General features: G+C 45.6%; 1 protein-coding gene across 5 annotated transcripts in view; it reads right to left on the minus strand.

Moving 5' to 3' along the window:
* Positions 1-13250: 13250 nt before the first annotated feature.
* The window catches only part of LOC128343362 (major histocompatibility complex class I-related gene protein-like), a 50521-nt gene continuing 37603 nt past the window's right edge, over positions 13251-26168 (minus strand). For 4 of the 5 annotated variants that reach the window (XM_053292306.1, XM_053292307.1, XM_053292304.1 and 1 more), the window contains 5 exons: positions 24953-25228; positions 18294-18581; positions 17298-17876; positions 16131-16259; positions 13251-13823 (listed from right to left, as the gene is read on the minus strand). In XM_053292306.1, coding sequence (XP_053148281.1) covers positions 16153-16259; positions 17298-17876; positions 18294-18581; positions 24953-25228 — 1250 coding nt within the window. In that variant the 3' untranslated portion in view covers positions 13251-13823; positions 16131-16152. The remainder of the gene's footprint in view (positions 13824-16130; positions 16260-17297; positions 17877-18293; positions 18582-24952; positions 25229-26168) is intronic. The other variant, XM_053292308.1, reaches the window with a different exon arrangement.

A 26168-nucleotide genomic window follows, 5' to 3' on the forward strand; every position in this document is an offset into this window, starting at 1 on the left:
CTTTTAGATTGTGAGCCCTTTGGGGACAGGAATTCATCTTATTTATTTATTATTTATCTGTGTAAACCATCCTGAGCCATTTTTGGAAGGGTGGTATAGAAATCAAATCAAATCAATAAAATAATTAATAAATAAAAATAGCAGGCTCAATTATTTGTTACACTTGTTTGTGTGTTACATTTTTATACTGTTCTATCTGTCAGCTCTTGGCAGTTCACAGCAGACATATTCAGTTACAACAAACAAAACAATCAAAAAGCAAAACAATCCAAAACAATGTAAATGCATGTAGTTATCAAAATGGTGCTTGAAAAAGCATTCGTACTCAAGCCCGGCATTGACTTTCTCAAAGTGCGCTGCCAGATTTTTCCAGAAAGACCCAAAGAAAAGCAGCAAGGAAATCCCAGAAACGATTCCCACCCAGTACCAACAAACTACTATTCTGTGGTAGACTGGCCTTGAATATGGAGGTTCTACGTGACAGCCAAACTGCTGTGACTACTCAGGCTTCATTATCTAAGTATGGTAAGGTGGGCTGAATCACTGATCTGTGCCCTGTTATTATGGGAGTTTCCCACAGTAATTATTCAAAAACCACTAGATGGATTCCCCCCCCTCCCAAAACCAGCAAAAGGCATTAGACCAGCATGAAGATGAATGTTGGGGGATCATTAAAGACATTAAACACACAAACAAACAAATAAATGCATTGCAGACCGGGCAGGCAGGGGGGAGACTGTACGAAGTTTAACTTCCCCCGCTGCCGACAATCCATCTATTGTTGCTGGGAGCGTGAACCATGCTCTCACATGATCCACTGCTGTGCTAGGCAGTGAGGCGCTCCGGAGGCCAGGTCAATGCATACTGGCCTCCGGGTATCCCACAATGCACCATGCACTGAGCGCAGTGCATTGGGGGATTTCCCCAGGAGATGGGCGCTCTAGGTGCCTGTCTCTGTTTCTCCAATGGGCTAAATGAAGCCCGTGAGACACATGATCCCAGAGTCTGAGCTAACAGTGTGTTGGCTCTATTAACCCAGACTAAAAGCTGGGTTTAAAAAGCAGGCTAGGAGGTGCTGCCCCACCAGTTTTAGGCCCCATTCCCAGCAGTTCTCACATGCAGCCTAACCCAGACTGGGCTTCCCTAGCCTGGGTTAGACTGTGAGTGAGAAGAGCCTCATTGTCTGTGCTGAAAAAAGGTCACCAACACTCCAATTCCTCCTCTTAGTCATTAAAACCTAATCTGCTGTATCTCAGCCATTTTACAATAGATTTGCACCAGATTTGGAGGCATGGTGTCTCTTGTCACCTAGTTGATGTGTATAAAATCTCAGGGGGATTGGATGACTACCATACATATTAGGAGCAATCAAATGTTCAGGGCATGTTCAGGAATGTCCAGCTGCTCCTCTTCTTCCTAACCTTGGTTCCCCTCAAGGGAGAGGGCAAGCAAGTGGTGTAAGGGGCAAGTGATGCAGCAATCTGATGCTCAGGTTAGTGGTAGACCCTCCTGTCAATGTGTGGGTCTTGTCAGGAGCCCAGAGATGCTGACCATTTAACCTGAAAATGTGGGTCTTTAATGCTAAATAACACATGATCAGGAAGCAACACGGAAGGACTCAAGGAGCACCAACACACTGGTTTCACTGACATAAATTAGCAGCAGTTTATTGAGGCACTAGACCCAAAAGGAATGGAAAGTAAAATCACAGCAACCTATTTGAGACTTACTCAATCTTGTAGAATGCCGACTGTCAGACTAAAAAAAAAGGTATCTTACCTCCTCCTCTGGGATGTGATTGGTTGGAGAAAAAACCCAGAGCAAGCTGTTCGAATGCACTCAGGAAAAAGATCTGCAGGGAATGCAGAGAGGAGCCGACCCTATGTGAACAGTCCATTTAATTCCCCAAATGCTAAGATTATTGTAAATGGGGAATTATCAGATAATTGTAAAATACAAAAAGGGACTAGACAAGGATGTCCACTTTCCCCATTGCTTTTTATATTAGTCTTAGAAGTGCTTTGTAGAAATATTAGAGAAGATGATCAACTACAAGGCCCCAAAATTGGGAAACAAGACTATAAATTAAGAGCCTTTGCAGATGATGTTGTGTTCTTTTTAGAAAATCCAATGGACAAGATTGGAAGACTCTTGGAAAAAATACAACAATTTGGCCAATTGGCTGGGTTCTACATAAATAAGGCTAAAATGAAGGTTTTGACTAAAAATATGGATCAGAAATCTAAGGATAGATTCTTTGAAATAAGTGAGCTGAAAGTGGAGAAGACAATTAAATATCTGGGGGTTTGACTGACAAACAATAATTCTTTGTTGTTCTCAAATAATTATATTAAAATATGGGATACAGTGAAAACTGATCTACAAAGATGGTCCAATATGAATTTGTCTTTAATGGGAAGAATTTCAGTGGTGAAAATGAATGTCTTGCCTAAAATGTTATTTCTTTTTCAGACTATTCCTATAATCAACACTTTAACTTGATTTAAGCAATGGCAGAAGGATATAACTAAGTTTGTTTGGCAAGGGAAAAGACCAAGAATTAACTTTAAGAATTTAACAGATGCAAAGGAAAGAGGTGGTCTTACCCTACCAGACTTAAGGTTGCATTTTGATGCTGTTTGTTTGACATGGTTAAAAGAATAGATAACATTAAGAAATCCTAGAATACTTGATTTGGAAGGATTTGATAGAAGGTTTGGATGGCACTCATATTTGTGGTATGAAAAAAGTAAAATACATAAAGATTTTCTGAATCACTATGTAAGAAGTAGTCTAATGAGGGTGTGGCTAAAATATTAAAAATGGCTGGAACCTAAAACTCCGTTATGGGTATCTCCGATCGAAGCTTTAACACGTAAAGAAGTAAATATGCAATTGCAATGGGGTACTTATAGGGATCTGTTATATTTTCAAGAAAAGGACTGTAAGCTAAAAAGTTTAACTGAAGTACAAAATTTGGTTAGAGATTGGTTTCAGTACCATCAGTTTATAAGAAGTATATAAGTATATAAGAAGGATCTTAAAGTTGGATTTGAGGATCAGATGTCGAGATTTGAGAAGGAGCTATGTGAAAATGATGAAAAATTAGTTTCTAAAATGTATAAGTTCTTGCTTTTAGAGGAGACAAGAGACGAAGTGGTTAAAACAACTATGGTAAAGTGGGCTCAAGATGTGGGGTGCAATATAGAAATGGCAGCCTGGGAAAAATTATGGAAAACTTATTTGAAGTTTACTGCATGTTATGCTTTAAAAGAAAATTACTATAAAATGATGTATAGATGGTATTTGACTCCAAAAAAACTGGCACTAATGTATAAAACTGTTTCAAACAAATGTTGGAAATGTGGACACTCTGAAGGAACCTTTTTTCATATGTGGTGGACCTGTAGGAAGGCTAAGGCCTATTGGGACATGATATAAAATGAGTTAAAGAAAATATTTAAAATGACATTTCCTAAGAAGCCAGAATCCTTCCTGCTGGAAATAACACAAAAAGTATTTTCTACAGCTAACTTAACATTTTTTATGTACGCTTCCACGGCAGCCAGAATAATATATGCACAGAAATGGAAGAGCAATGAACTGCCTTCAAAAGAAGATTGGCTGATAAAAATTTTGGAATATGCGGAGATGGCAAAACTTACAATATTGATAAGAGACCAAAATTTAGTATGTTTTAAAGAAGATTGGAAACCATTCTTGTTGTATCTAAAGAACTATTTTCCTACTATTGATTTTACAACAGGGTTTGAAATTTAGTAATAATTGCAGGTGGGGTAGCTTAAAATCGTGTTTGTAAGGTTTAAATTTATGTTTTGAATTATTATTATAGCAAGGGTTAATTCTATAGTTGATGATTCACGAGGAGGTGTGAGCGGGAAGTCCATATTTGTTATTTGTTGTGAATGTTAATGTTATTATTGTTAAAATTAATAAAAATTTAATTTAAAAAAAAATTCCCCAAATGAAACACCTGCAAATCTGCTGCAAGGCAGACCCACTCTCAGACGCGTAACCAGGGCAGGGCAGGCAGGGCACGTGCCCTAGGCGCCAGCTGACTGGGGGCGCAAGTGCCTGCCATGCCCCGCCCCCAAGCAACACAATATTTTTTTTTTAAATTTCCCCCATTCAATCCCAGCGGACGCCGCTGGGTGGAACCGCTGCTGCTCACCGGATTTTCAGCGGCAGTCCGTCCTCCTCCCCCCGCCTCCCGTCCCTTCCTCCTCCTCCTGGTGCCACTGCTGCCGGGGAGGCTTTTGTGTTTCTTGGGGCAGCGAGAGAAGGAGAAGCAGGCTGCGGGACTTCTACTTCTGAGTAAACAAGCACCGGCAGGGGCTGCACGGCTGCAACCCTGTGCACATCTACGTGGAGCAACCCTCAGGGCTCAATGGGGCTTGCTTTTCAGTAGAAGTGCTTGGTCGGGCTGCACAAGGAATGGAGAAGTTGGTTGCTCTGTGCTTGCTTGGGTGCCTCGCAGCCTGGGAAAGCAAGTCCAGGCTCCTGCGCAAGCTATGGGAGGGAGGAGGAGGAGGAAGTTTTTATCTTTTATTCTATTTGTCCTTGTGGAGAAGGGAAACCTCTCGCCTCCTCCCCCCACATCCTTTTTTGAGGCAACGTTGCTCCTCTCTTCCCCCACCCTTGTCTTCCTCGGTGAGCCTCCGTCCCATCCCTTCTTTGCTGCTTCTGCTGCTGCTTTCCTGGCTCTTTCTCTGCCTCTCGTTCTGAGGCAGGCACAAGGATATCGGCTGCAAGAAAACGAAAAGCAACCAACTTCTCCATTCCTGTGCAGCCCGACCAAGCACTTCTATTCAAAAGCAAGCCCCATTGAGCCCTGAGGGTTGCTCCAAGTAAATGTGCACAGGGTTGCAGCCGTGCAGCCCCTGCCAAATGCTTGTTTACTCAGAAGAAGAAGTCCCTCTGGATTGAGTGCTTGCTCCCAAGCAAGTGTGTTCAGGCTTTCAGCGTGAGACACAGCAAAGTTGTACTGCTGCCTTCCAAAAGTGTTCCTCTTCCGACTGAGCAAGTGACAAGCAGCACACTTCAGTTTTTAGCCCGTTCCCTGGGGAGCTTTTAAATTCAAAAACCAAAGTGGGTGGGGGGATGCAGAGAGATAATTTTCTCTTTCTCCTTTTGCTAAATGACTTCAATTAACAACGTAGCCGGCTGAAGCCTGGCAGGCTTTCCCATTTTTAAATGTTAAAAAAAAAAAAAATCTCTTTCACTGTGTGAATTCACTTGGCGGGCTGATTTGGTGAGTGAAAAGTGGAACTTTTTTGTTAACTAATGAACCACTTTAGACCATCCATGGTTGGTAGATATTGATAATGGAAAGGTTTCATTCTTTAATGTGCATTCTTTCTTTTAGTAAACTTTATATTTGGGACAACAATCCATTAACAATCCTCTCTTGTTTCTCATATCATTTCCTTGTTGCTTTTTCAAAAGTTCCTAGCATTGCTAAACTTGCTTCTTTGCTTGAGGTGGGCAGAAATGCAAATCTCTTTATGCAGATTCTGCAGGTAGAGTCTGAAAGGGCTTAGAGTGGGAAGAGTATCAAAACACAAGAGTGGCTTTTACATATACAGTGGTCCCTCGACTTACGAACTACTCGACATAAGTATTTTTCGAGTTACAAACGGCAGTTTTAGATCCAGTTTTAGATGCGGTTTTTTCGACTTACAAATTTTTAGATGGGGTTTCCTCGACTTACGAATTTTACATGCGGTTTCCTTGACTTGCCTGCCTGTTTACTGCCTGTTTATTCTTGAAAAGAAATGTTCCTGTGCAGTTTGCAAGCCTTACTGGGGGTCTGGGTCTTTTTTCTAGGCTCCGGAACGCATTAATCCGTTCCCAATGCATTCCTATGGGAAACCGCTTTTCGACTTACGAACTTTTCGACTTACAAATGTGCATTCGGAACGGATTAATTTCGTAAGTAGAGGGACCACTGTATATAGCTCCCCTTTCCCCCTGCATCTCTGCTAGTACCCGAATGACTAAACTTGCACTGAAGTCTTTGCTCTCCACTTAGGTATGTTTGTCAGCCACAAGTAAGGAGCATATTTCTAGATAACTCTGCAATTTTGTCGTGTGGAAGGTTTGATTTGTCAAGTGCACAATACACCAAAGTTCTTCTAGGTTCTCTCTCTCACGTGCTCTCTCTTTCTCTGAGATGTGCTTGCAAGCACGTATGTTTAGCTATAAATTATATACAGTAATTGAATTAAAAAACAACGAAAATTCCAAGGTCTCCCCCATCCTCCCTAAAAAAACCCACAACCCATTACCTTGTGTGTTTTCTTTTTACATCTTTATATTCTTGGAAATTCCGTTGTTTAAATATTGGCTGCTTTAGAGATAGAGAGGGGAGTGGATAAAGAATTGTGCAGGATGTGGGAATAAGTTAAGTTGTGTGTTGAAATATTTCTGCTAATCCATATTTGCATGAATATGCTTGTTTTATATTATTACATTACTGTGAGTTCAGTTGCTGTTTGTGCCTTCAAGAACCCACGAGTGCCGTGTTGTGTATGTATGCAGGGGGGAAAGATGCTTGACTTCCCAGTCAATGTACAGAGGATTGCAGTTTTATTATAAAAGGTCTATCTAGCTCAGTATTGTCTACACTGACTGGCTGCCACTTTCCCAAGGTTTCAAGCAGGAGCCTTTCCCCCTCCTACCTGGAGATGTCAGGGACTGAACCTGGGACATTCTCCATGCAAAACAGCTGCTCTTCCCAGAGTGGCCCCATCCCCTAAGGCAGTGATTCTCAAACTTGGGTCCTCAGGTGTTATTGGACTTCAACTCCCATAATCCCCAACCAAAGGCCACTGAGGCTGGGGATTATGGGAGTTGAAGTCCAATAACACCTGAAGACCCAAGTTTGAGAATCCCTGCCCTAAGGGAATATCTTACTGTACTCGAATGTGTGTATGTATGTATTTGATTTCTATACCACCCTTCAAAAATGGCTCAGGGCAGTTTACATTAGGGAGAGAGACTACATTACATGTAACCTCCTATTTAAATGCAAACCAGGGTGGACCCAGCTTAGCAAAGCGAACAATTCATGCTGGCTACCACAAGACCAGCTTTCCTCCTCCAGACCAGCTCTCCTCCTACTTGAAAAGGGGCTTGGAAGAATTCATGGAGGAAAGGTCTATCAATGGCTACTAGTCAGGTGGCTATAGGGCACCTCCAGCCTAAGAGGTAAGATGCCTCTAAATACCAGTTGCAGGGGAGGAAAGCAGGAGAGAGGGCATGCCCTCACCTATTGCCCATGGGCTTCTCAGGGGCATCTGGTGGACCATGGTGTGAAGCAGTGTTGTGGGTAAGCTGAGGGGCTTACCTCCCCACCCTGGTTCGGGTCTCTTGGTTAGGTAATTTGCCAGACACCAGTATCGGAGTTTCAAATTAAACTTTATTGCAATGACACAGAGCTCTCAAGAAAGGCGGCCGCCCCGAACCTTAGGGCCACATCCTATATATATAGCATATCGTTTATAATTGATTCTTGCATCTGCGCAGTTTAGCTCAACTGGTTCCTACAGGCCTTGATTTGCTGAGACAGTTTCTCATGTTTCCCCCTTCTCCCCCCTCCTTCCCTCGAGGAAGAGCAGGCCTGTTTAAGTTTCACTTTTGCCTGGCGAGTTGGCCTTGAGCTTCGTCTCAGCCCCAGCAAACTGGTCAGGTGCTGTCTCAAAGAGATAGATGGAACAAAGAGTTGATTGTTAACTTAATCTCACACCAACTTGAGCACGAGAACTAAAGCAGGGCGAATATTTTTGTTAAAGCCTGTTTTACAGAGCAATCACAAATCCCATCAGCGCAAGCAACCATCACGTATTTCATCTTTTCTCTAACAGCAGGATGCTGGACTAGATAGGCCTTGGGCCTGATCCAGCAGGGCTGTTCTTATGTTCTTATATTCTTAACTTGTACAGCTGGGTCAGCATCTGAGAGAGTGTTTGTTTCTGCCCTCTCCACAAGTATATTTGCCTTGGGGCTTGCCAGAGGTTTGAGCTTTTGGTGCAAGACAAAGGACTGTCAGTTTTTGGCTCTTGCCTGTGGTGTGAAGTCTGTGAGCAGTGGCAGTAAGATATCTTCAGAGACCATCAGTAATTTTGAATTTTAGAAGTAGAAACATGGCTTTAAAAAATAATAATAATGGTTTGTTCAGGGGTGCAATTTTAGTGTGTGCCCTAGGCACTATTTCCCCTAGATATGCCTCTGCCCACTCTTCAGATACCCTGTGGCATGAAGCCATGTCTGGATAAGTCCCAGACACTGCAGAGAGGGGACTGCTCCCATAGTTCATTTGCACACAGTGCCTTGCTGTTCTCCATGTCAGTGGAGCGCCTTGGAGAGAAACAGAGCCATTCTGAGTCCCAGCAATGTCTGGGGAAGGATGGAAGACTGGGAAATGGAGTCCTTTTCCGCACCTTCCCACACTGGTGCCAGAAGGACTCCACATCCCAGCAATTCCCACACATCTCTGGGACTCAGGAGGCCTCCATTTCTCTTGAAGAGGCTCCACTGAAATAGGGAACAGCTCAGCACTGCACGCCAGACAACAGAAGAAACAGACCCCTCTGCACAGTGCTTGGGGGTGGGGGCAGCTGTGCAAATTATTCAGTTTTGGCTGTTAGTAGCCAAATATTTGCACAATCCTGTTAAAAGCTCAAAAACAGTGCTTCCCAACCTTTTTCATTTGAAAGCAGACTTCAGTAAAAATAAAATAAAATTGGGGCATGACACCTCTATAACACAGACACTGTAGTGCCTCTCTCTCTCTTTTAGAGTGGGAAAACTGGCTCCAAAAGTATAGCGCTTAACTGCTCTGCTTTTGGAGCTGACTCACCCTCAAACACACTGGATAGGGTGCATCCTTCCCAGTACATAACGGAATGAGCCATCTCCATAAATGGGGCATTTGAATTTTTCTATGGCACACTAGCATGCAGTGGCATACTAGCCGGGAATCTCCACAGGTATGTTTCCCAGACTATGGGAAACACCTATCGGGCAGCAGCAATCTAGGAAGATGCTGAAAGGCATCATCATACTATGTGGGAGGAGGAGGCAATGGTAAACCCCTCCTGTATTCTTCCAAAGGAAAACCACAGGGCTCTGTTGGCTCCAGGAGTCCAAATCAACTTGACAGCACACTTTACTTTATAAGCCTTTACCCAAGAATAATGGAAGTCACTTCGCAAGGTGCCGCTATGCAGTGCTTAGTAGGAATGGAACAGCCTGGCTCTCTCTGCAGCAACGCAGGTGTTGATAGACCTCTCCTCCATGAAGTTATCCAAACCCTTCTTAAAGCCTTCCAGATTCCAGGTTGTTGGCTGTCACCACATCTTGTGGCAGAGAATTCCATTGTGTGAAAAAGTACCTCCATTTGTTGGACCTAAATTTCTTGGCAACCAATTTCATGGGATGACCCCTGGTTCTAGTGTTATGTGAGAGGGAGAAGAATTTCTCTCTCTCCACTTTCTCCACACCATGCATAATTTTATAGACCTCTATCATGTCTCCCCGCAGTCGTCTTTTTTCTAAACTAAAAAGCCTCAGGTGTTGTAGCCTTGCCTCATAAGAAAGGTGCTCGAGGCCCCTGATCATCTTGGTTGCCCTCTTCTGCACCTTCTCCAGTTCTACAATATCCTTTTTTAGATGTGGTGACCAGAATTGTACACAGTACTCCAAGTGTGGCCGCACCATAGTTTTGTATAAGGGCATTAGAATATTAGCAGCTTTATTCTCAATCCCCTTCCTAATGATCTCTAGCATGGAATTGGCCTTTTTCACAGCTGCCGCACATTGAGTCGACACTTTCAATGAGCTGCCCACCACAACCCCAAGATCCCTCTCCTGGTCCGTCACCAACAGCTCGGATCCCATCAGCGTATACTTAAAGTTGGGATTTTTCGTCCCAATGTGCATCACTTTACTCTTGCCAACATTGAACTGCATTTGCCACTTTGTCACCCACTCACCCAGTTTGAAGAGATCCTTTTGGAGCTCTTCACAATCTGTTTTGGATTTCACTACCCGAAAGAGTTTGGTATCATCTGCAAATTTGGCCACCTAGCTGCTTACCCCTGCTTCTAGATCATTTATAAATAAATTATGATTAATTATAATTATAATTATACCGGTCCCAGTACAGATCTGTTATGTTTCCCAGACTATGGGAAACACCTATATCGGGCAGCAGCAATATAGGAAGATGCTGAAAGGCATCATTTCATACTGCACAGGAGGAGGCAATGGTAAACCCCTCCTGTATTCTACCAAAAGAAAAACACAGGGCTCTGTGTGATCACCAGGAGTCAATACCCACTCGATGGCACACTTTACCTTTTACCTGTACCAGAATTCCTGAGGGACACTGGCTCTAGTATTACTATATTTAGCATAGCATTATTAGCTGAAAACGAGTGCTGTGCTATTATTCCCTGATCATAATGTAGCAGTCACTGATGAAACCTTATGATTCTTGCTTAATCATGAGACATTTTAAGGTGGGTACACTCAAAATGCAGAACTGTGTTGCCTTTTGACACCTTGCCTCACCTGATTTCAAATTTAGAACTACATTCCTTGGAATTATTGTTCATATAATGCTCCTCGTACTCCATTCTATTCTGATATCTTGGGCTTTGTCCATATATATGTACTGTATTGTCCATATATATGTACTGTATATGTTGTGCTAGAAACTATACTAGTAAAAAAGTATTTTAGTAGGTTTTTAAAAAAAGTTCTTACTAAAGGTGCGTGGGATTGTCTTTATAGTTAAGACGAGATGCAAAAAGAAGGTTCTGGCATTATAAGCCTCAACATTTTCCTCCTTATAAGCCTTATTAACATATTATGTTCAACATACATGCACTCTGTGTAGAGCGAATGCACATTCATTTCTGTGTGCATGGACAGTTATTCATATGTTATGCTGAATGCATGTACAGCAATATGCTTCCTAACTGTATCCTGCATTTCAGGGGGCCTGTACCTGGGTTCACTTTTAAAATGAATCCAGGTACAGTCAATCACAGAAAAACATGTGTGTACAGAAACCTGAACTCAGGTACAACATAATGGCTGAATAGGACTACTAATATGGCATTTATTAAGCTAATAAGCTGCAACATAACTCGTGTGATCTAACTGACGAGGTCTCCTAACAGGCCTACTTTCAAAGCTATCTGATAAAAACTGCCACAGCAAATTAAGAAAGTGATAGAAATTGACCCTTTTTTGTCCAGTTTTTGGACAGGCATATCATACAGTATTTCAAATGGTGTAGAAAATGACTGATGTGGTCTGACAGGCTTTGCGAGGAATGCAGCCTTTTATTGGTCCAATGGGCTTCTTTGATGTCTTCAACTGGGGCCCTGTTCCATCTTCAGAAGTTCAGTATGTAGGAAATGGAGCTTTACTGATGGTGCCTCCACCCAACACTTAGGAACGTAGGAAGCTGCCAAATACCGAAGCATCAGACCATTTCATCTAGCTCAATATTGTCTACGCAGACTGGCAACAGCTTCTCCAAGGCTGCAGGCAGGAATCTCTCTCAGGCCTATCTTGGAGATACCGCCAGGGAGGGAACTAGGAACCTTCTGCATGCAGATGCTCTTCCCAGAGCAGCTCCGTCCCCTAAGGGGAATATCTTAGAATGCTCACGCATGTAGTCTCCCATTCAAATGCAACCAGGGTGGACCCTGCTAAGTAAAGGGGACAAGTCATGCTTGCTACCACAAAACCAACTCTCCTCCACGACACCTACATGGATTAGGAGGCAATTCTCCTGAGCTTCTAATGGATGATGTCATCTAGAGGCCTTACACACAGGGCTTTTAGTTCGAATCTCCTCCGGAATGGAGTGGGCCAGTCCACATTTTAGCTGCATTTACCCCAAAGTAGCTGCAGGCTATCAGGGACCAATACAGACAGGACTCTGTTTCCCCCTGAATGGAGGCTGCGCATTCTGGCTTAGCCTAAAGTATGTCTGGCTTTTTAAAAATCCTTGTTTCAGCGGCTTTTGGGGGAAAAACCCGAGGCCTCTGTTATGTCCCATCTCTTCTCCCTTGATTTGTGCAATGGCCATGCCAGTAATTTGGCTTTTTTCAAAACTCAGTGAAGGAGAGTTTGACAGCTGTGTTGGGTATGGTCTGCTCTAAGTGACTTGCAATTACAAGCGTTGGGGTGGGGGAAGGGGTTGTGGCAGTTTGGTGAAATTGTGCAGAGGCAATCTAGAAGGAGAGGGGAAGGGAGAAATTCCTGAGTTGAACACAAGCATAAACTGCAAAATATGGGTCTTCCTATGTTTTACATAGGCTTTAGATATGCAGAATGGATGTAACCTGAACCTTTTTTGTCTGAGCTGATACCATTAGCCTGCAATTGTCTTCATGACAGAGAGAAAGCACTGATTTCTGCTTTAATCTTCCCTGCCTCTTAAATGGTCTGGGATGTTGTGGGGGGGGGCATGAGGTGATGAAGGCAGTCACTCACAAAGGCAAGGGTTAAGCATTCTGCTGTTTGATCCAGCATTTGGCAACTTCTCATGCCATTCTTCCGTAGCTGTCAAACTAACATCTACAAAAAGCTCTCTTGCCTCCTCCTCTGTGATGTGATTTGTAATTGGTTGGAGAAAAAACCCAGAGCAAGCCGGTGGAAATGCACAGGAAAAAGATCTTCCAGGGACTGCAGAGAGGAGCCGACCCTATGTGAACAGTCCGTTTAATCCCCCAAATTAAACATCTTGAGAATCTGCTGCGAAGCAGATTCTCTCTTCAGATACCCCGCAACATGAAGGCATGTGTGAATAACTCCCTGCTGGTTTTTCTTTTGCATAGCTCCACCTGTCGATTTGATTATTTCTGTTTAACATGCTAATTAAGGTGTATTAGCCCCTTTGCTAGTTTTTCTGAAATATGGAATATTTACAATGAAAATAAATACAGTAATGAAGCCCTTTCTGGTATCACCCCTGGCACCCCACCCAGATAAACGTTACTGCAACATAACCCCATTGTCTATGGTCCTTAGGGAATGGATGTGCATGGAACTGTTCGGCGCTCCATTCTAAGCGCTCCATTCCACGACCAACAGGAACTAAAATCATAGCAACTTCCATGAGACTGAAGGCAGAAAACCCCTTAATAAGTAAATGAGCCTTAAAGTTGGATAAGAGAGCAATGCAAATAAAGCACATAAGGCAGAAATGAGGAGAGATGAACCCATAATGCATTTGGAGACATAACAGTTAATCCTTTGCAGCAAATTACTCTTTGAAGCACTATTAGCCAATGAGGGAAGCACTGTTAGATAGTTACTCTTAGGACTGTTAGACAATGAGAGAGTGAAAGGGATCATTAAGGAGAATATGGAGATTGCAGAGAAGCTAAATGAGTTATTTGCATCTGTTTTCAAGCAAGGTCATCCAGCAACATATTCCTGTGACATCTACAGCACCAACCCTCTGTTTAGAAGGGAACCTTCAAGTCACAAAAAGGCAAAACGGCACGAAAGATACTCCAAAGAGATATACAAAGAAATATGTGTTGTTGTTTTTAAAGGAAGCAAGGAATTAGAAGGCAGAGAAGAGAACTGAGAAGATGGAGAGAAGTGGGGAGTTGAAGAAAGCGATGGTTGTGGAGATGGTCCACCGAAGAGATGTCCCAAATAATCTGTCTTGGTGCCGTATCTCTTGGCCTTTCATATCTTTTTCTCCAGTCAAGAAGATAACCCCAAATGTTCCATTCTCTTGCTTCAGGGACTACATCACTATACAAATGCTGAAAATAAATTAAACAGATAAATAAATAGAAAAATAAATAAATAAATAGATGAAGTGAACTTTTATTACTTCCCAGTAGTTCTCAGTAGGAGGTGGCCTTTTCATGAGGTATGCTGAGGCTGGTCACTTCAGGCAGTAGATTATTGGGCATCTGGTGGGCCACAAGATTCCCCCTGCTGCCACCATCAGAGCAGCTTTGGGGGATCAATCTCATCTTTGCAAGGAGTGCCTCTCCTCACACTCCTTGCAAAGCTTGGAAGTAACATGAGGAGAAAAGAGGAGGCTGCTGGCAACCTTCCCTCCTTCCTGACCCACTGTGCCACTTTCAATTTCTTGGGCCAGCCTGGTCCTCTGAAATCCAACTTTGCTTCATTATAGCTGAATTTTGGTTCACCAGATCTTTCAGGGTTAGGGTGAGTTCAACAGGGGATGCATGAGAATTTCTAGCAGGGGATTATCAGATGCCAGCTGCCTTGGGCCAAAAGGCTTGTCTGTGAATGACTGTAGGAATAGTTGGGATGCTGTGGGATGCCCGGAGGAAGTGAAAGAGGGAAGACAAGACCCATCCATGTTCTAGAGACCCATCTACACACCTAAGTAGATAGTGGACAACTTCCCTCTAATTACCACATACTCTATTAATAAGCATTGTGCTTCCAAACTCATCCCAAATGAGTTTGCTTTTTTAAAAAAAATACCACAAAGAGATATTTCTGTGCAAGATAGATGAGAATAGGACTGTCACCATCTCTATCCTCTACTTGAAGAGAAACCCTACCAAGGTCAATGGGATTTACTTCTGAGAAAACATGCCCTGCATCAGACTAGTATACATAATTCCATGCTCATCTCTTTGGGATAGGATCGGAGTGTTGGCCAAGGTTTAGACTTTATCAGACACATCCTGGACTTCTCAGTATATCTGGACTTTGTAGGTTACACTGTGGGGGTGAAAGAGGGAGGGTTTTTGTTGGATTATTTAACTCTACAGTGGAATATCCTGCTTTTAGAGCAGGGACAGGCAGACTTCTGGGAGCTGCTTTTATTTGGCCAGAGCTTTGGGAGCTACCAGTTTGAAATAGCAGCTTGGAGTGGTGGGGCAGTCAAAAAATTTTTGTTGTTGTTAATTCAATTTCTATACCACCCTTCCAAAAATGGCTCGGGGTGGTTTACACAGAGAAATAATAAATAAATAAAATGGATCCCTGTCCCCAAAGGGCTCACAGTCTAAAAAGAAACATAAGCTAGACGCCAGCAACAGTCACTGGAGGTACTGTGCTGGGGGTGGATGGGGCCAGTTACTCTCCCCCTGCTAAATAAAGAGAATCACCACGTTAAAAGGTGCCTCTTTGCCTATTTCACATCCACAGAATAAGGGATTTTTAATTCCACACTGCCAGCCAATCAGATTTGCAGTGTTGTCTGGAAAAGAACTAAGAACCAAGCCCAAGTGCCTGGAGAGCTTCTTCAGATAAGCCCAGCACTACCATTAGCTCCCAAGCTACCTAATAGTGATGTGCACGGACCGGTTTGGAGGCCATTCTAGAGGCCTCGGGACCGGTCCGAGCACTGGGCCGTTCACGGTTCGATGCCGCGGGCAGGGTGTGTGTGTGTGTTGGGTGGGGTGAGGGTTCCTTTAAGGGTGGGGTGATGGTGTACTTACTCCTCCTGCTGCTTTCCCCCCGCCAGGGCGTGTTGTTTTGCAAGCATTTGGGGCGGCAGGATACTTCCCTGCCACCCCTCCCCCCTCTCGGCAGCAAAAGGCTTCAGAAACCCTTTTGCCCGTGTGCACCTCACACACACACTTCGTGGAGATGTGATGCGTGCGAGGTGCTGCAGCCTTTTGCTGACGACCAGGGGAAAGGGCAGCAGGGAGGTACCTGCCACCCCAAATGCTTGCAAAACAATGCGCGCCGGCGGGGGGAAAGCAGCGGGAGGGATAAGCACACCCTCCCCCCGCCCTTAAAGGAACCCCCACCCCAGTGCCGGACCGCAGCTCCGCGGCTCTGTGCACATCTTTCCTACCTAATGCCCACCCTTGTTTTAGAGCAGGCCTGCTCAACTAAGGCCCCCCAGCTGGTTTTGAACTACAAATCTCATAATCCCCAGCCACAGTGGCCAATAGCCAGGGATTATGGGAATGTTTGGCCAACATCTGCAGGAGGGCTGAAGTTGAGCAGCCCTGCTTTAGAACATGGACTAGATGCCCTGCGTCTGTGTTTAAAACGATACCTCCAACCACTGCCAGACAGAAGCCAGTACCAGGAAATCATTCTCAATCAGAGCCTACAGCATACCAACTTACCCCCACTGGGTACCTTTACAGTTCACTTATGGATGTGTACAAAGATCAGGTAGATCCCAACACCCAACAGAATGACAGTCCTGGTCGCCATGATGCTCCCCTGAAGACACACTGCCTTGGATGCTGGGTCTGAAATGGGAAACAAAAGCAAATGATAGGGGGAAGTTCCATCTCCTATGAAAGGGAGTACCATTATTTCAGTCTCCCTTTCTACACACTGCTTCGGAATGGGGCTGAAGGTCAATGGTCATCTGCTTTGCATCCAGAAGTCCCACACCAGTTCCTGGGAGCATCTCCAGTAAGGGATGAGAGAGACTCCTGTTTCAAACCCTGGAGAGCAGCTGCCACTCAGAATCAACAATACTGATCAATTACTCACCCTCTTCTCTCTGCTGCCCCAGATGATCCCCAGAAATAGGTCCCCTAAATTGGGGAGATCTTCGGGGACATATTTGCAAGGGGCATTAGTGACAGCGGAGGGAAGAAGAGTTTGATTAAAATTGCTCCTCCTTCCTTATGCTGCATGATTGTGTTTTTACTGTATGAGCCACTGTGAATGGATGCGATCAACCAACTGCAGCATGTTTTCAACAGCTGGAAGCCTGAAAAGTCTTACCTTCATTGGCCAGCTAGAGGTGTCAGTCAGTGAACTCTCCTTCCCCACTTAGTGTCCTCCATATAAAGAAAATCACCATTCTCAAACATTATCCATAGTAATTTAGACTAAAGTAAATGAATAAAGGAAAGGATAGGATTCCCTCTGATGTGCTGAATTGATCCTATTGTATCAGACAATTTTGCATCGGATCACACTGATCAGCAACACTGCTGGGTCAGTTCTGATCTGATGCAAAATGGCTTGAATTATCCTGAATGGAATCAGATCCAATAATTGTTCTGATGCAGGTTGTAGCCCCAATCACCAGATCTTGAGGGTGCAGTATCTATTTGGGGACTTCAATTCATTGGGTTTGCATGGGATGGGGGTGTCTGTCTCAAAGGCAAAAGAAAGTCCATGTGGCAGTTCCCCCTACAGAGTCCTTCCTTGATCCTCCAGGCCCAATTCCTCCAAAGCAGAGGAGGACTCCAGGCTAGTCACTGACGTTTTCCTGGCCAAAACAGAGGCTCACTCGCTGAGCTCAGTAACCCTCCCTGCCTAGGACTCACCGCAATTCAGCTCATCACTGCCATCAGAGCAGTCCCTGTCACCGTTGCACAAGAGCTTGCGGGGAATGCACTGCTGGTTAGGGCAGACAGCCTCATCCTTCCTGCAGGGGTGAACGCTTTGGTGTAGCAGGGACTTTATAGACAATGGGAGCGTGATAGACTGCATTTGGTGGGTGGTGACAGGGACTGATGTAGTGGCAGGAGCCCAGGTGGTGGCAGGCGTTGATGTAGTGGCAGGAGCCCAGGTGGTGCCAGGTGGTGATGTAGTGGCAGTCGATGATGTAGTGACAGGAGCCCAGGTGGTGGCAGGCGGTGATGTAGTGGCAGGAGCCCAGGTGGTGCCAGGTGGTGATGTAGTGGCAGTTGGTGATGTAGTGACAGGAGCCCAGGTGGTGGCAGGCGGTGATGTAGTGGCAGGAGCCCAGGTGGTGCCAGGTGGTGATGTAGTGGCAGTCGGTGATGTAGTGACAGGAGCCCAGGTGGTGGCAGGCGGTGATGTAGTGGCAGGAGCCCAGGTGGTGGCAGGCGGTGATATGGTGTGAGTAATCCAGGAGATGTCTTGCCATGAGCGGGTGACATCTGGAAAAGGAGTGATAATGACTTGGGAGAGTAAACAATGGGGGGAGTTAATGACAAGGAGAAATGGGCCAGAAAGTGGGGAAACCAGATTCTGCACCAATACAAGATGAAGATAGAAAGCCAAGAGGAGAAAAAGGGACGCAGCGCGGATTCTGAGAAGAGAAAACTAAAGTCAGGGAACATGACACACTCTTGGAACCAGCCACCTTGCAAAGGAAAAGTAGTTTTTTTGTATAGGATGCACCCTCTTCTAGTGGACTCCAGCCCCCAAACTCCACCATCCACCCAATCCCAGATGTGCCTCGAGAGCCATTTCTGAAGGAACCCTCAATCCACAACCCAAATGCTCAGATAAGAATCACCTCCCAGAATCTGCCACCCCCACCTCAAAGTTCTCCCAGTGCTGAATCCTCCTACCAAACTCTTCCCAGAGGCTCAGGTCCAAAGGTTCTGGCAGGCTGGAATGTTCCACATGGCACTTGTAGGGGTCCTTGTGCTCAGCATCAATCTCAGTGTTGATCCAGGTATAGTAGGTCCCATCTGAGTTGGGGATAACATCCCCACGCAAAGTCTTGTGTTCCCAGATCACATTGTCCATTCTCCAGGTGATGTCAATCTCCTTGGGGTAGAAGCCAAAGGCCTGGCAGATGAGGGCTTCCCGGCCATCAGAAGCTGCCTTGCGTGCCATTCTCACCACTGGGATCTCTGGAAAAAATGGCAACATTACTGACAATGCATAACACAACACCTCCCCAATAGCTGGACAAATGGCAGCTCACAAAATTAGTAAACCAGATAAAGCCATATAAAATTAACAAATAGCTAAAATCAGGTCTAATTTAAAACCAGATTTAAAAGTTGAAATTTTTTTTTAAAGGTTAAAAGCCCACTCTAGGTAAAACATTAAAGATGGAGCTTTAACTGGTTTTTGTTTTTGTTTTTAAACCCTGGGAGAGGGCGCACAGGTATGCTCTTCCAAAAGGACATTCCCAAACATTTTGGCATTCCCAGACATTTTGGACAGCAACCAAAAAGGCCTTGTCTCTAGTCTACACCTAGAGAGAAGGAGAGGAGCTCATATGTTCATCTAGTCCCAATACTGAATATATGTGCACTATTTCAGAGACCAAAGAAATAGAACGGTGGGGTTTTTTTTAAGTGTTATTATTCCCTGGCATTCCTCAGCATCTTGTTACACTCTACATTCTTAAAGACAATAATTAGTAGTTTTGTGAGTTAGCCAGAGATCTACTTCTCAGTTTTTGGAAGAACGTCATTAGGCAACTATTTCTGAATCAGATTGGATCCATATTAACTGTTGATACCATCAAGCATCAAATCCTCAGCCATATGTTGGAGCTGACATTTGAAAGTACCAAGCAGACATGTAGCTAGACTAGAGTGGGCTCCTGTTTGCCCCTCCCTCTGGTGGTCCCTTGCACACACAAGCCACACCCTGCATGTGACAGAACTTGTCACAGAACCACACCCTGCATGTGACAGATAGAACTTGTGAAGGACTATGCGGAGAATGAGTCGGGCAACCAGAGTTTGGATGGCTGACTGAGTGGCTTTCATTAAGAGCAGAAGCAAGTGCAGCTTCCTCATGGCACCTTTGCAAATCCAAACCACCATCCCTCCTGCCCTGCCTGCACTCCAGAATGATCCAGGCTGGTAAAAGCTTGAGCGTGTGACTACTTCGATCTGGTGTTTCTGCTTCGCTTGACAGCTAGAAGCCCCCACTCAGCAGAACAATGTGTGAGCGTGGATTGTACCACTTCAGGTTGAAAACGGAGAGGGAACTACCGTTTGCAGTATCCTCCCATATGGGGCTCCTCACTAAGGGCAGGTGGTACATTGCCCTCCCACCATCCAAGTGTCCCCCACTCCCTCCCATCCCTTACCCTTCTTAAACAAACAAACTGGAATTTGTGTTTTGTACATGTTCTTTTCCAGGCTCTGCAAGGGTTAAATGTAAGACAACCTCTTACAGCCTTGTCTGAGATAAAAAAGATTGTCAGCTTCAGAGTTTGGAGGGAATGTTATAAAGTGTTGCTATTGGTTGCAGGGGCAGAGCCACAATTGGGTGAACGGGTTCAAAGAACCAGGGCCGCACCCAATCAGGGGCCGTGCCTCACGGCCCCAACACACACACACACACACGTGTCTGATGTCAGATGCGGGGTGCTGGTTTAGCTCCCCAGCGGGGGCCACGTGGCCCCCGAGAGTTAAATGGCCACTGCGTTCGCGGCTCGGCCAGGAGTGGCTCTTCCCTGCCTTTAAGGCAGGGTAGAGCCGCTCCTGGCTGTGCTGTGAATGCAGCACCAGCCCCAGTCTAGCTCTCGAAGGGGCCGCGCGGCCCTTTCTGGGAGTTATATGGCTGGCGCTGCGTTTGTGGCACTGCCAGGAGCGGTTCTTCCCTAAACATAAGAACCTAAGAACATCCCTGCTGGATCAGGCCCAAGAAGGCCCATCTAGTCCAGCACCCTGTTTCACACAGTGGCCCACCAGATGCTGCTGGAAGCCACAGACAGGAGTTGAGGGCGTGCCCTCTCTCCTGCCATTACTCCCCTGCAACTGGTACTCAGAGACATCCTGCCTTTGAGGCTGGAGGTGGCCCACAGCCCTCCGACTGCCTCCTTAAAGGCAGGAAGAGCTGCTCCTGGCTGCACTGCAAATACAGCGCAGCCCCAGTCTAGCTCCCAAAGGGGGCCATGCGGCCCCTTTGGGAGTTAAATGCCCGGCGCTGCGAATGCAGGGGTCCATTCGGAGGCCAGACCATGCCCGCCACATCCGACATCAGGCGCGGGGGGCAGGGTGAGCAGGACCGCCGCCGTGGCCACACATGGGCCGCTGGCGGTCAGGCTCCATGCCTGATTGGTTGTCAATGGTTGTCTCCAGGGAAGAAACAGAAGGTTTGGCTCTCTAAGGGAAGAAACGTCCTGATTGGTTGGGTATCCCCTTGAAACAGAATATAAGGGAGAGTGTAACAGCCAACAAGGGGGCTGCTGGAGAAGGAGAGGTGGGAGCTGTGAGTGAGAAGAGATCTCTTAGTCTGTTTTCTGTTGAGTGTTGTGAGTGCCAAAAGGTTAATACACTAGCAGTGGTGGATCAGGTGGAAACTGTGCTAGGGAAGGTAGTAGGGGTGTGCACAAAAACGGGTGGTTTGGTTCTGGTCCGAACAGGACTGAACCAGTTTGGTCCGGCACCCCGTCGAAACCCCCTCCCGTTCAGTTCTCCGGTGACTTTACAGTGTCCCAGTGGGAATCAATTAACCCTTTGCCTAAGCAGTATGGCAGCCTGTAACCAATGATTAAATGGTAGACAACTAAAATGCAGTCATGACATACAAAAGAAAATGTTAATGTCTGATTAACTCCCTCCCTTTTGAAGGGGAAAAACTGGGGGGAAATATTCGTAAACATTTAAAGTTGTGTGTATTTTTTTTTTTAATCCTCCTCTGTGTTGGGGTTTTTTTAAAAAAGAAAAAGGGTAGAGGGGGAAGTGGATTTGCTTGGCCAAATTTTGGGAAGCCAGGCCTGTTCTCCAAAGAGCCCATTAACAGTTCTTGGCAGGTACTGGGCATGGAGCGAACCTGTTCGCCCAGTGGTGGCTCCGCCCCTGGGAGGTATGACACATTAAATCAATTAAATCGACACATTAAATCGCCATCCTAAGCAGGATGGAGGCCTGTAGCCAATAATTAATGGTAGACAACCAAAGTGCAGTCATGACATACAAAAGGATATGTCCATGCCTGATTAAATTCCTCCCTCTTGAAGGGGAAAAGCTGGGTGGAAATGATTGTAAAGCACATAATGCCAAAAATTGTTTTTTAAAAATCCTGAAAAAGGCTGGGTGGGGGGAATGGATTTTCTTGGCCAAATTTTGGGACTCCTGTCCTGTTCTCCACACCCTTCTGGGCAGCTGTTCAGCACATGCACTGCCTCACCAAACAGACCTGAGTGTTAGTCACAAACACATACTGATGATATGTAGCACCAAATCTCAACATCACTACCCCCAAATGGTTTCTTGAAGATATTAGAAGCATGGGGTAGCATACATAAACTTGACAGAGAAGAAGATTATGAGAACATAAGAACAGCCCTGCTGGATCAGGCCCAAGGCCCATCTAGCCTAGCATCCTGTTTCACACAGTGGCCCACCAGATGCCTCTGAGAAGCCCACGGGCAAGACATGAGGGCATACTATTACTCCCACTACAAATGGTATTCAAAGGTCCCAAGGTTGGAGGTGGCCTATAGCCATCAGACTAGCAGCTTTTGATAGATCTATCCTCCATTAATTTGTCTATGCTCTTCTTAAAGCCATCTAGGCTGATGGCCATCACCACATCCTGTAGCAGAGAATTCCATAGATTATGTGCTGTGTCAAAACAGACTTCCTTTTGTTGGTCCTAAACTTCCTAGCAATCTGTTTCATGGGGTGACCCCTGGTTCTAGTGTTATGAAAGAGGGGGAACAATTTCTCGCTCTCCACACCATGCATATTTTTTAGACATCTATCTTGTTTCCCCTCAGATGTCAGGAACTAAATCTCTGACCTTCTGTATGCAAAACATGCACCCACCACTGGGCTATAGTCCTTTCCTAGCATCTCCTGCTGTGGACAACTGTAAAATCGAGCTCGGCTTGGCACCCCCCTCAGGTATATGCCCTGGACAACCACCTGGCTCACCCACTCACCCCTAAAGCCAGTCCTGGAAGAACCTCCTAACTTTAGAGCCCTTCAGCAATTGAACCAATTGCCTAAGGGGATGGTAGCACTGGCGGAGCCACCATAGTGCGATCGGGTCCAAATAACACAGGCCACCGCACTTCAGGGGCCATGCCTCGTGCCCCAGCCATGCCCCCAATGTCAGACAGCAAGAGTGGTTTGCTCCCAAAAGGGGCCATACCAGTGCCGCATTCGCAGCGTGGCTGAAGTGGCTCTCCCTGCCTTTAAAAGGGAATCCTTGCCTTTAAAAGTAAAATCTGGCCAGCACCACATTCGAAGTGCAGCCGGAATAGCTCTCCCTGCCCTCATAAGAACATATAAGAACATAAGAACAGCCCTGCTGGATCAGGCCCAAGGCCTATCTAGTCCAGCATCCTGTTTCACACAGTGGCCCACCAGATGCTGCTGGAAGCCACAGGCAGGAGTTGAGGGCGTGCCCTCTCTCCTTCTGTTACTCCCCTGCAACTGGTACTCGGAGGCATCCTGCCTTTCAGGCTGGAGGTGGTCTTTAGCCCTCCAACTAATAGCCGATGATAGACCATGAAGTTATCCAAACCCCTCTTAAAACCATCCAGGTTGTTGACTGTCACCACATCTCGTGGCAGACAATTGCACAAGTTGATTATGCGTTGTGTGGAAAAGTACTTCCATTTGTTGGTCCTAGATTTCCTGGCAATCAATTTCATGGGATGACCACTGGTTCTAGTGTTATGCGTGAGAGAGAAGAATTTCTGTCTGTCCACGTTCTCCACTCCATGCATGATTTTATAGACCTCTATCATGTCTCCCAGCAGTCGTCTTTTTTCTAAACTAAAAAGTGTTGTAGCCTTGCTCTAGGCCCCTGATCCACCACCTCCACCTCCTCTAGGCCCCTCCACCACCTTTGTAATGAGTTAAGTGGCTGTTCTGTCTGGGATTATTTATCATTATTTATTTATTACATTTCAAAACCACCCCATCCAGAGGCTCCAGGTGGTGTACAACAAATTTAAAAGACATAAAAACACACACCATTTAAGACACAGTGCTAAAAACAATATAAAACAATTAAAAACCATTTAATACCAATTAAAATACTTTTAAAAGAATTTTAAAACCTTGGAAGGCCTGGCCAAACAAGTCAGTTTTTAGAGCTCTTTTTAAAGGCCAACAGTGAACCTAAACTGCAGGTATCTGCCAGGAGTGCATTCCATACGCCAGGAGCAGCTACAGAAAAGGCCCAGTTCTGAGTCGCCACCAGACATACCGGTGGTAACTGGAAATGGACCTCTTCAGATGACCTCGACATGCAATGGGGACCATACAGAAGATGGCGCTCTCTAACATGGACAGGGATGGAATAGGAATAAATTGAAGCCCTATCCCCCAAAACTCCCCTACCCGTCCCCCTTTCCATCTTTACCTTTCCTTAGGGAGGTCTCATTTCCATAGGCCAGGTACTTCTGCAGCCAGTTAATGCAGGTGACCTCCAAGTATAGCCTCTTGTCCTGCGTCATCGTCTGCATACCATCCCACTTTCTCTTGGTCTTTTCAGCCACTGCACAACCTAACATTTCTAGCATTATCGATAAGAGCACCTTAGAGCAGGCGCTGGCAGGGTAGATGCTGTCACTTAAGAGCAGCAAGGGAACTCAGCAGTCACCCAGTCTTACTCCTGAGACAGATCTGCAGCATCCTCTTGAGTAGAAAATTTCCAGTGACAACTATGTCCTGCCATTTCTCAGCATCTTCCTACACTGGAAATACTGGCTGACATATGGCACAACATTTCATCTGCTTTTTACCAAAATCTGTGTACAGCTAATCAGGAGCACTCTTGTACAAATGGGGTGTAGTTGGGGGACACTCAGGAGCTCAGGGGCCTGGGTTCTTTGAACCCATCCGCTCAATGATAGCTACACCCCTCTGCAGGAGCATTAGGAAGTACAGTCCTTCCCAGTGACAGAGCTCTATGGGGAAAGCACTGTGAAGGACTACACGTCCCAGCAGTCCATGCTCACATTGTATGATCGTGCTGGGGCTCAAGGGGGCTCTCGTTTCTTTTGAAGACCATCCCTTGCCTGCTGCTGGGGAAAGCATGGTACTCAGAGATCAGCGCAGTGGGAAATGGCTCCCACATGGAATGTTTTTTGCCATAGTGGCCCCTGCCTGAAAAATAGTGAAGATCAGTCGCCCTCCAACTCATTGAGTCTATGGTCTACTCCCAGATTTCCACCCCCTTTGTAATGTGTGAAGTGGCTGTTCTGTCTGGGATTAACATGAACAGGGACAGAAGATGAGCAAATTGAAGCCCTATCCCCACAAACTCCCCTACCTGTCCCCCTTTCCATCTTTACCTTTCCTTAGGAAGGTCTCATTTCCATAGGCCAGGTACTTCTGCAGCCAGTTAATGCAGGTGACTTCCAGGAAGCGCTTGTGGTCCTGCGTCATCGTCTGCATACCATCCCACTTTCTCTTGGTCTTTTCAGCCACTGCATCAACTGCCGTCCAGGTGAGGGTGTCCTTGTCAAAACTGATGAAGTCCCTCCCATCATAGCCATATCGCATATACCCCCCTTTCTGCCCACCCTCACTCAGGTGGCACCCAGACATATGCTGCCAGGTATGAAGCCCTGTAAGGAATGCACAAAAGCAAGAGTGTCAGGACAGAGTCAGACATTCCTTCCCAGTTCCTGGCCACCCCCTGTAAGGTGAGATCTCACAACACCTCTCTTTCCTCCCATTCTGCCTTTGGCACCCTGGGGTGGGGAGTATATGGTTGCTTCCCCACAAACTATAGAAAGAGAAAACAGATGTAGTAGGACAGGAATGAGTGCACTGGGCCTAGTTCAAGAAAATGTGTTGATGTTGGGGATGGAGTTCCAGTGCATTGACCTTTTGTGCCAACTATCCTAATGACCACTAGGGGCATTGGGAGTAGAGGTAGTTGGTGAGGGTCTCCTTTACCCTCACCCTAACCCTCAATTAGGCTGGCCTCAGTTTGCTGAACATCTGCGGAGCTAATTAGAGTTAGCTCGTGTAACTCCAGACACGATTAACTGTGGTTATCTTGTATGTCTGAATGATTTCAATGTATAATCAACCTATGGAATTCTCTGCTGCAAGATGTGACAGCCAACAGCCTGGATTGCTTTAAGAAAGGTTTAGATAATTTCATGGAGGAGAGGTCTATCAATGGCTCCTAGTCTCAGGGCTATAAGCAACCTACAGCCTCAGAGGCAACGAGTGCACTGGGTGTAGTTCAAGAAAATGTGTTGATGGTGGAGATGGAGTTCCAGTGCATTGACCTTTTGCACCAACTATCGTAATGACCACTAGGAGCACTGGGAGTAGAGGTAGTTAGTGAGGGTCTCCTTTACCCTCACCAGAATGAGGTGGGGTAGGTATTCCTCTCTCCCCCTCCCATATATTGCTGTACACCAGGGCAGTTCTCCACCCGTTTCCCCACCTACAAGAAAAGAAATAATTAGAAGTTATTCTGCCTTCATTCTTGAAAGGTGGGATAATGTTTACAGGCAATGGATATTACCCCCGGCAAAACTTCTATTCATC

This window comes from Hemicordylus capensis, chromosome 2 (assembly GCF_027244095.1).
Source record: "Hemicordylus capensis ecotype Gifberg chromosome 2, rHemCap1.1.pri, whole genome shotgun sequence".
NCBI classification, from domain to species: Eukaryota; Metazoa; Chordata; class Lepidosauria; order Squamata; family Cordylidae; genus Hemicordylus; species Hemicordylus capensis.